The sequence below is a fragment of the Zonotrichia albicollis genome, chromosome 3 (genome assembly GCF_047830755.1).
Source record: "Zonotrichia albicollis isolate bZonAlb1 chromosome 3, bZonAlb1.hap1, whole genome shotgun sequence".
NCBI lineage: Eukaryota > Metazoa > Chordata > Aves > Passeriformes > Passerellidae > Zonotrichia > Zonotrichia albicollis.
This window is the reverse complement of record NC_133821.1, coordinates 98,772,287-98,783,373: the sequence shown is the minus strand read 5'-3', so window position 1 is coordinate 98,783,373 and position 11,087 is coordinate 98,772,287. Positions and strand designations below refer to the sequence as shown.

The 11,087-nt window shown below is 41.5% G+C and overlaps 1 protein-coding gene across 2 annotated transcripts; it reads left to right on the top strand.

The window, feature by feature from the left end:
- Positions 1 to 1,289: 1,289 nt before the first annotated feature.
- Positions 1,290 to 10,337, top strand: LOC102066248 (glutathione S-transferase 3). Of its 2 annotated transcripts, none has more exons than XM_005486007.4 (7): positions 1,290 to 1,425; positions 3,741 to 3,840; positions 5,666 to 5,717; positions 6,458 to 6,590; positions 7,735 to 7,876; positions 8,881 to 9,012; positions 9,550 to 10,337. In XM_005486007.4, the coding sequence occupies exons 2-7, from the start codon at positions 3,754 to 3,756 to the stop codon at positions 9,691 to 9,693; spliced, it is 690 nt and encodes a 229-aa protein (XP_005486064.1). In that variant the 5' UTR covers positions 1,290 to 1,425; positions 3,741 to 3,753; the 3' UTR covers positions 9,694 to 10,337. The 2 variants fall into 2 exon arrangements, with proteins under 2 accessions (XP_005486064.1, XP_005486063.1); XM_005486006.4 differs by having other exon boundaries at positions 1,294 to 1,425; positions 3,734 to 3,840.
- Positions 10,338 to 11,087: the final 750 nt, after the last annotated feature.

Sequence of the window (11,087 nt, the reverse complement as noted above, 5' to 3'; positions counted from 1 at the left end):
GACTGACTGACTTGTTCTTTTATTCAATTTTTAATGAAAGCACTTTAGTTTGTTTTTTGTTTGGTTTTTTTTTAGTTGGGGTTGGTTAGATTTTTTTTTTTTTTTTTTTTTTTTAACAAGCCACCTTGGAGGGACACTGCGCATTCACTGGCCACATGGTTTGAGTGTAAGCATGTAATTTCTGCAGTACACTGTGAGCTCCCTGTAAAACTGATTGCTTAGTCTTCCTTGGCTGTCAGCTCCTCTGAAACTGCCTGCCAGACTGAATTGCAATATGCATAACAGGAGGACAGGCAGCTGAACTAGATTGCTGTGGGTCCCTTTCTAAGGGAAATGATTCTATTCTATTCCTGTTCTGTTGTTCTGTGTGTTGTGTCACCCCTTTAGCCTTGTCCCTGGCTTTCAAGGCAGCTGAAGCTGAAAATAGTTTATACCTTCCAAGCCCAGCCCTTTTGTTAGCTGTTTTAAGTGGGCTGACAAGCACTTGCACAGGTGAAGAAATTGTGAATAGGTGAAAATTACATTTACATTTGCAATGATTCTAGTTTTACGTGGTGGGAGGTGGGGGGGGGAGGTGGACATGACGGGGGGGGTGGAGGTGTGACATGAGTAGCTCACAGATGTGTAGGTGGGTGAAGAATTGAAGAAGTGATACAGTGAAATAAAACAATCTGCATACACTCACAGATGTGCGCATAGAGCGCAAAACAATGGCAGACTGCCCCATGCAGCGCCTCACTTGGATGTGTCTGCAGTCTTGGAAGCTTGACTACCCTACGTTCTCCTACAAATGGACCTTGAGCTTGTTTGGAGGTTCTAGCAGGGGAGCGCAGCTACCGTATACCCTTGACCGATGAACGGTACCGTCTCTATCGGGGAGGTCGTCCTCTTCGACCGAGCGCGCAGCTTCGGGAGGGACGCACATGGAGCGTTGAGGGAGGAAGGGGACACCCGCCTAGCCAGCCAGATCAGCCGAATCAACCCTGGCGATCAATGGGGTGACAGATGTCGCAGCCAGATCGCCCTCACATCCAGACAATAAGAGCTCCCCACAATGTATTTATAGCTCGGTACTGCCGGCTCCTTTTACGTCATGGTTTGGAAAACGGCTCAACATCCAACAACACAACGCACGGAATCATCACTTTGCAGCGACAAAATCACCTATAGAAAACAGTTCTCCACCCAGTTTAAAAATTTTAGCGGAATTCTTTAGGGTGAGAAGTCTTTCCAGAAGGCTTTGCGAAACTTGCAAATTTACGGCTTCCCATTGGCGGCTGCTCCCGTGGCCTGGGCGGGGAGGGCGGCAGGCGGGGCCGGCGGCTGAGGCTGCAGCTGATCGCGGCTGCGGGCGGGGCCGGTGGGACTGCTCTGCCTTGGGGCGTCGTGTGCTCGCTGGGCATCCCCGCTTAACCCTCCGTGTGTGTGAGTAATGTGGGCCCCTGGGATTTCCCTCTTCCTGTCCCCCCGGCAAGCCGTGCCCGTGGGCGCTTGGCTCAGGTGAGGCGGGGAGCCGGGACTGTGCGGCGGGCTCGGGCCTGAGCCGTGGATCCGCTCCCGGTCCCGGGCTCCCCGTGTCGCAGCGCTGACCGCTCGTCATCTCACGTCTGCCAAGGGCTTGTCCCCGAGACGGGAGAGAGCCGATGGCCCCGGGGCTGCTGCCTGTCACACGCTGCCCCCCGGCTGGTGCTGCGGGTGCAGAGTGGAAGCGCTGCTGGGCTGCTGAATGCAGGCAGGGAAAATCGGGCCCCAGAGCCCTGGATGTGCGGGACGTGCCAAGCACAGCTGCTCCCCTGGCCCTCTTCACCGATGTTCTCCTGGGCCGTGTTCTCCCTGCGTGGGAGCGACAGCTTCTTGCACTGATATTCATGTTCCCTCGTTGCCCCGTTCGCACAGAAGCAAGGGAACAAATTTTTCACAAAGTCCATTTTCTTGTTGAGGTGTCAGATAGGCTTAGGAGAATGAACAGCAACCTACCAGTAACTGTGGCTCCTGGCTGCAAATTGGCACTTTACTTCTTTCTGATAAAGGGCAGAGAAGGGAGAAACTTTGCCCATCACCAGGGTGCTCTTTCCATCAGATTTTAGTTCACAAGTTGGACTTTCTCTTGCAGTATGGCATAGCAGGCTCAGTCCTAGGAACCTAGAATGCTACAGCTCATTTCAAAGTTTGTTGATCCCCTGGCATTTAAGAAGATATTTTTTATAAAGTATTACAAAAGAAGCACCCATCATGCCTTTGCCTTGAGATGTGTTGGGCATCAGTGACCTGTTTATGTCCTGTGACCTGTTCACTTGCGTGCTAAGAGCAGGTCTCCCGAAGTGCCACTGAGGAAGAGTGACTCTTCTGTTTCTTTAGTTTTTTAAACTGCAAGTTAAAAATCACCCTTGGCTTTTTTCTTCTTTCTTTTTGAAAGTAACTGTATTACAAGTAGCTCCTGTTTAATTCTGTTGTTTTGTGTAGTTCACAGTGATACTTTTCTAATTCCCTGCTATATTTAGCAGTGATAGTGATAGTACTGGGCAGTGTTTTAGTTCCCTGTCACCTAAGAGCGATCAGAGGCTCCTGAGCAGGAAGGGGTGGAATAGCCAGGCTCGTTTGAATTCCCATGGCCTGATGCACTCTCATATTTTGTGTTCTCTTCTCGTGCCTGTTGGCTAACAAGCAGATCACTTTGTGCATACTCAAGGTCTTTTTTCCTTCTGCTTATGAAGGGGCTCTTGGAACATTGGTAACTGGAGGTTATTGTTCACATGCCAAGAGCCTCCTTTCCAGAATTACTGGAACTATAGATTGAAATGACAATAAATCACCTTACAGGGGGAAAACATCTCTCACTTGCAGCAAGGACTTGCTGTAAGGGAGTTCTGCATGTGGAATGCCAGTGTGATTACATTTGATTGCTCTTTTGGCTGATGGCTCTGCAGCAGAATCCAGTTCCTGCTGAGGCCTAAACAGTAGTGTATTCAAAAAACAACAATTAATAGCCTCATTTATGAAGTCATGAAAGAACTAAAATGCTGCCTGCAAAGCAGCATTGGATCATCTGAAAAGTCCATGAAGTTTTGCATAGCAACAGGGTTTATTAATAGAAATGCAGCCTGTAGAAGGATAAGTAGTGCAACACTCTGAAACTCTATATTTTAATCTGGATTATTACAGAAGAAACAGGCCATTCTTCTAAGTTTCTACTGATCCTCATATTGTGATATTTTTGAAGTTTCTACTGATTGCTGGATCACCACAGTTAGAAAAAAAAGTGAGAGGCTTAAAAGTACATTCCCATGCTTAACCCAAATGTGTAGAATTAATGTTTAGAGACTTATGGCATTCCTCGATACAAGGTCTACCAGTTTTGGAAACTTGGTTTCCTGCCTCTTCTCCTTGATCAAGACTTGGCTTTTAGTGGTGTCTGTGTAACTTCAGTGCTAAAACTTCTATTTTCTAAACATTTTAAGATTTTTCTTCAGGGTGATTTTTCAATTTTTTTCTGTTATCTCCTACTTAGCAATTTGATGCTTACTTTTCTTGAATTTCAGGGGGATGAAAAGTCTATAGTTTGACTTGACTGTGCAGCAAGAAAATCAAATCAGTTTAGATTGAAACTTTGCGAAAATATTTTGTTAAAAATTAACTTAAATTTCTGTTGCGTGAGTGACCAGTGAACCATTATACCAGCTACCATCAGATTTCTGTATAATTATTAGCTTACTATCTCTTACAACTCTTTTAGATAACAGAAAGTTTGAAGTCATGTCCACAAAACCAAAACTTTACTACTTTGATGGAAGAGGCAAGATGGAATCGATTCGTTGGCTGCTGGCTGCAGCTGGGGTTGAGGTTTGTTTCAGAGTTTTTAACTTCTGGCTGCACATTGGTAAGCTTGTCTTTGAGGCAGATCACATGTTATCAGTCAAAAAAGAAAAGGCATCCCAAGATGCAATAGTAAATGAAGGTTGGCTATTCAGTGTAATTAAATACTTTTACTTCAGGCACACAAAAGCATGGCTTCAAGTTGCATGTTTTCTGAGCAGTGACACTGTAAGCAGTGGCACTTGCTTAACACAAGAATGTGCAATCCTTAATTAAGTTTAATGAGTTTAATCATTAATTAAGATTAATGAGCCAGAGCTGCTGAGCTGATAGATGTGTTGCTTGCATAACAAGTGTTATCTGTGCCTGATAAAACAGCAATTTACTTTCTCTAGTCTTCCTGTTTTCAGTTGAATGCTCACACAGAGATTTTTGTTTTATTTTTCATTCCACTGGCTGCATCCTCCATAAGCTGTAACACAAAATATATTTTGTCTAGCATCATTTAGATGAAACTTAGCAGGGTGAAGTGAGCAAACTAGCCCACATGTGTAGGGAAATCAGAAATCTCTAAATACTTAGGTAAAACAGCTAAAACAGCCTTTACTTTTTTCTGATGATATATGATTTACTTATTCATTTGCTGGCCATCTTGGTGGTAAACTAGTAATACAGTTTGAGGACACAAAGGACTAGTATTTGCTCTGAGTGCCCTCTTTTACACAATAAGCTGTTATAATACATAAAGTTACTTGTGAACTGAGCCAAAGAATACAAGTTTTTTTAAAAGACCACCAGTGTTTTTTTGAAGGCCTTGCCGAAGATAGAACTGTCTGCTTCCCTCCATCATTTGTTCCTATGTTTTAAGTGCCTCTCTCTTCTTTTTTCTTTTTTATGTTTTAAAAAAAGCTGTTGATAAGTATTAATTACTACATTTTTTTCCATGGAATATTATTTTCTCAGCTTCTCATCAGCAGAAACCTGGGTTCTGAATTTAGTCAGTGATCATCCTTGCTGTGGTTGAACATTGGCAGTGTGTTAATGTGCCCGATCTTCTGGGGTTTCTCTACTATAGCAAATCTTAATTACTGAGTGGCACAGATGTTATGAGAGAGGCTGACTGAGCAAGGCATTTAGGGATTGCTAACATCTACCATTTTCTAGTCCCCATGTTGTGCACTGATCACAGACATGTATGGCACATGCAAACACATACATGTAGATGTCTAACTTTGGAGTCTTAATCTTGAACTCAGTTTCTCCTTAAGTAACGCTGATTGACTGGCCATCCTCAGCCATACTGAGTGCAACTACAGCCATATGATCACCAGCAATTCTGTATCTTCTTGTTTCTCATCTTGTGAATATTTAATCTTCAGGTGTCTGAAGCAGGCATCTGTATCAAACCTCGTGCAGGGCGTGCTACTTGTACACTATTTTGTAAATGCTTTGTTTTAACTTCCAAAGAATTTGTTCCTGTCTAGCTCCCAAATCAAAATATCACACAGCAGATTTTTTCCACATTCCAGAAAGCATCTTAAGGACAGTCTACACTGTATTGATGTTTGTTACACATTATATTGCCTGTTTAATACCAAACAGACCATCCTCACTCCAGTTCTTATTGCCTGTTCTTCTGCTAGAGTTGCCCTTAGCAGCATTTATCAAGTGTGACAGTCCAGGAGATATTGCCAGCACTTCTGTCCTTGGTGTGTTCTCCCTTAGAGCCATATCTGAAATGAAAAGAACCATGATGTATATTCTTTTCCTTTTATGGTGCTTTAAAAGTTTACCTCTTCTAGAAATGTGAAAAGATTCTTATTTCCTCTTCTTCCTCACTCTCTTTTGTCAGTTTGAAGAAGAGTTTTTGGAAACCCGAGACCAGTATGAGAAACTCCTGCAAGGTGAGTCCATGTGAAACCTCAAGAAACGTGTAATCAGACTTAGAGAAGATGTGTGAAGTCTTTGAAGACTTTATGTGTCTTTCTTTCCACACAGAAGAGTAAAGCTGAGAGTTGTGAGCAGCTGCTGAGGCTGATTTTTTCCACACGTGGACAGATGAAATTGCAAACTGAGTATCTTTCCAACCTGCAGGGTTTGCCAGGCCTCTGGATTCTTCTGTTCTCTCTTTGTCTACACATCCCACCTGGTCCTACAAACTTAATCATGGGCTTCAGTAACCAGAAAATATGTATCCCAAAATTTCATGTTATGTCCTGATATGGCCTAAAGATTGGTCATAAGAGAGAAATCTGTGCATCTAACATTTGCTTCATATAGTGTTTGAATAATGGTACAGAGGGTTTTTTACATTGTTTAGAACTAGACACTTTTTACTCAGTTGAGATGTTTAGTGTGATTGTCTTCGCTGCATTTCAATTTCATTTCAAAAGCTGCTGTAAACAGTCCTGACTGAAACTTCAGTGAAAGTTTTTTAAAGGAAGGATGGTAACCTGCAATAATTGTACTTTTCAGTTTAATTTGTCTACACCACTGTAATTTATTTTTTGCATGGAAGAGCTCTAATTTAATACAACAGCTACCCACAGCAAGCTCACAATAAAAGCAATGTTCCTCTGAAGACAGCAAGAAATCTGACATGGAGTTATTTGATCACTCGAATAATGTGTGTCTGTCCTTTTAGGTGGATCCCTGCTGTTTCAGCAGGTGCCCCTGGTGGAGATGGATGGGATGAAGATGGTGCAGACCAGAGCCATCCTCAGCTACATTGCAGCAAAGTACAACCTCTATGGGAAGGACCTGAAGGAGAGAGCCTTGTATGTAACAGTATTACTCTTCTTGAATTTAGTATAGTAGTTCAGATGCATCTAGAATTAATTGCATAGTTGCACACACACCTGTGCACAATCACCTGTGGGCCTCAGTGATACACAACTTGCAGTGAGCCTGAGAAGCCACAGTTTGATGCAAGCCAACTGATTTGTTCTAACTCAGTTACTTTTCACATAAAAATATTTGAGTCATGGGTTTATTGTGCCTTACTGAAAGATTAATACAGCTTGACACAGGTATTCGAGAGGTGACTGGCATGTAGATGCTGAACTACTTTTGTAACCAGAAAACTCTGGAAAGAAATGGTGTTAGTTTCTAACTTTTGGCTGCACAATAAGAGCTGTCATTGATATCTGTGGTTGCACGATGTCCCACTGCACTGTAAAAAGTGTGTGGTTTAGATCTTTGGGAGCTGGGGAAAGAACAGCTAAAAGCTGTTGAAAAACTATTGGTTTCATGTGAAACAACATCTGTGTGAAATTACATCTTGATGTTGTGCTTGTGAAGAACAAAAATATGATGGGGCTGTCTCAGTATGTAGCATTTTAAAGTTCCATCTGCAGTATAGAGCCTGCTCTGATAGCTCTGGGAAAGGGACAATCCAAAGAAGTGCTATACTGATAATTTAGCTGGATGAAGAACCTGGTATGCTACAGACTTCCAAACCCATTATTTATCTGTTTGGCACTACTTGGACTTTGGATGACATTCTGAAGGTGGGATACATCCAGACAATTAAGTCAGTTAGGAATGACTCCTTGTGGTGCTGTGTGTTTCTTTGGTGATTGTGAAGTGATCTGTAACACCAAAGGTACACAATCTCTGTTCAATCCTGTTTAAACCTGCTCAATGAAGCAAGTAAAGAGCCAAAATCACTACAAATACAAGTAAGACTCCCACTGGGACATATTTTTTTAATTGCAGAAATAATTTCCATGAGGGGGTGTGTTTGAGATTGCTTAAAAAAGCATTTCTCAGATGACACTGCAGCCTAGAAAGGAGTTGGTGGGGAAGGCACCACAACAGGGGGATAGGAAATTCAGTGTTTACTATCCTAAAACAAATATAAGGTGATTTGGCTTGTGAAGGTGTCTTCTATTTAAGGTTTTTGTTTGCTTTGCTTTTAAGGATTGATATGTATGTTGGAGGAACTGATGACCTTATGGGCTTCATTTTGATGTTCCCTTTCTTATCAGCAGAGGATAAAGAGAAACAACGTGCTCTCATAGTTCAAAAGGCGACGGGCAGGTATTTCCCAGTGTATGAAAAGGTATGGAGAAGGATCATTTTCTTCCCTGATTCTGGAGGGATAACAATAGGAACACTGGGTGTTTGACCACAACCAGAAGCAGAAGTGTCGGTGCAGTACTTTACACCAGAACATCCATACTGTCTGTTGGCTGGAGGGGAATCAGAGCAGTATCAGATATGGTGGGGTGGGTCAACCCAAGAGACTTTCAATGTATTTTCCTCCCCATGTCCAGGTGAGGAAGGGAGTGATACAGCAGCTTTGATGGACATCTGGTACCCAGCCAGGGTCAACCCCACCACAGTAATTTGCATTGCAAAAGCAGTGCTAATTGTCTTCTTTGTTTAACATTTCAAATACATCTCAGTTGGGTTTTTGTAAACACAGTAATACACAGCTATGACTGCTGACTTGTAGCCATACTGGAATCTTGGTGTTTCTCTAACTGATAATTTGAGAGATAGGACCCAAGAGATATTCTCAATGGAAATTAATATGCATGGACAGGATGATCTAGCAGGAGTAGCTCCTCTCCATTTTAAAGACTAAAGAGAAAACAGTTTTTCACTTTGCAGAGTCTCCTATAGGTGGTTGCCAGGGTGCATTCTGCCCTGTATTCCACTTGTTGCATCTTAGCCCTAATGCTTTAGGCCAATCACCTCTCTTTTATACTCTCTATTTTCCCATTGAAGCTGTAAAAATGTATAGAAAAATCCAGATAAATTAGACTTGAAAGACATGAATACCAAGAAGGTATCTAACCCTATAGTCTAGTACACAAGGTTACCTAGAGTTGTAGGAAGAAAGGATTGGTAAGAAAAACTCTGGGATTTGGTATTCTGGATTTCTGCTGTAAAAAGATCAGTGACTGCTGGTGTATTCCCTGTTTCCCCTGTTAGCTGCATGGGAGAGAAGGATGAAAAGGAGACAGTAGTGTTGTCAAAGAAGGTGTGCCTATGAATTTTGAAAACATGAACCTCAGCTGGCTATTCACATCTGAGTGTTTTCATCTATGACATTTCTAGGTTTTGAAAGACCATGGGCAGGACTTCCTTGTTGGCAACAGTTTTAGCTGGGCAGATGTTCATCTTCTTGAAGCCATTTTAATGGTAGAAGAGAAGAAGTCAGATGTGCTCTCAGGCTTTCCTCAGTTACAGGTACCTTGCACTAACAAGATGCTCATATGGCTATAAATGTGATAAATTATATTTCAAAGTCTGTTCTGTGTAAATAATTCCACAAACATTTGTTACTTTTTCATTGTAGTCTTGCTTTTCCTGCTTTAGGAAGAGCCTTGTAAGATGTTTCATCTAGAGAAACTGTTATTTTTTGGAGTAACCCCTGTACACATCTGAAGAAATGCACCCTTCCTTTTTTTTGACTCTCACCAGTTCTGTGATACTAAGTGGAAGATATTTTCTGGATTACAAGAACCATCTGAGTAATGTATATATTAGAAACCACAGATAACACTTCATCCCATATCAATGCAAGACAGATGGCTCATTTGTTACTGTGGAAAATGAAGGGGTTGAAGAGAGTGGGAGTAAAATTCATCCACACTTGAAACCATATTTCCTGTCTTGTCTCCACATACAGCTTGTTAAAGGATGTTACACAAATCAGTAAAATAGGGGTTTTTTTGTCTTACTTTCTGTTCTTTAAATACCTTGTACTTACTGTTTGCCTTTTAGGCATTTAAAGCAAGGATAAGCAGCATCCCTGCAATCAAGAAATTTCTGGAGCCAGGAAGCCAGAGGAAACCTGTTCCTGATGATAAATATGTGGAGACTGTCAGGAGAGTTCTTCGCATGTATTATGATGTAAAAGCCAATTAGGTTGCCTGGCTGCAGGCGGTAAGAGAGCTGCCTGATTGCACATATCTAATTACACTGTGAAAGAAGGCAAAGGGGTGTTCCAGAAGTGTTTCAGTGGGAAAGAGGTCATGCCCTCACACAAAATACAGCAGGCAGGTGTCTTTTATAACACTTCAGTACTAGCTTATTTTCTCCTTCATTCATCTCGAGATTTTTTTCTGGGAATTTTAAGCAAGTGAAATGGCAGGAAGCACACTGTCTTCCTAGAGACTTTGTGGAACAGCAGAAAAGAGAAATGTGAGTTGCTGACTGATAGCTTCAGTGTGTCATGCTATTTCTGAGGACTTTTTTCTAGATCCAGATCAGATTTTTATATGATGATTGCTTCCAACGTAGGCCTTTGTTGTTCTTTAATATCACTGTTGGCAAATGGAACAAGTGGTTTTTAAAGAAAGTGGGAGTGAGTTCTTTCTCCTGCCACTTCTACTGGACATCAGTGACTTGGCTACATGTCAACACTGTGCCTTTATAACACTGTGCCTTTATAACTAAGCTGCACTTTTATTACTGAATTAGGAAATAAACTGACTGCCAAATGATGTTTTTGATTAACTGCTGTATCTACAGTACCTGTACTAATCAAATAAACTTTTTATATAGTGACATTGTCCTGTAGTTTTGTGAATGAAAGCTGGGGCTTGCAAACATAATTTTTACTTTTCTTGGCGGATAAATGATTTTTATTTGAGGAGGGTCGTTGTTAACTCACATGCCTCATGGAAAGGTATATTTTGTTTGTGTTTATAAACAAGAGAATGGAGATGTGAAGGGGAGGTAGTAAACCATCACACAAAGCTGATATAGGTCCTATCCAGTACCAACCAAACTCAAAATGTTTCTTTTCCTCTTTAAAATTCCGTGTTTTCCACAGACAGCTAGACAAAGGCATTTAAAATTGTTTTAATCACTTCAAAAAATGGTTAGTTTATGAAAAGCTGCTCTGCAGGATGTTACCTTGGTGTTTCATATTTTCTATTTATAGTTCCACATTAATGACATAGCTTACAAGAAAAGACTTTTGCTCGGTCTCTGATGGCCCTGGTTTATTCCCTTGTTAGCTGTGGGTTGAGAAATAATATGCTGCTGGACACTTATCTGATATCTGATGAACAATTCCCACTTCAGAGCTCGTCAGACTCCTCAGCTTCAGCAAGATTGAAGTTTTCAGTGCTACAAACACTTTCCCCTCATTGCCAGGTATACAAAGTTTGTATTGACCTACAGTAATTTATCAGCTAATGTAGTGTCAATTGCAATTACAGTTCAGTCCTTGGTTTAATCTCAGATTAGTTCATTGGAAAAGTTTGGAAAACACTTTTTCTGAAGTGTTTCCAAAGTAGTTGTTGATCTCAACT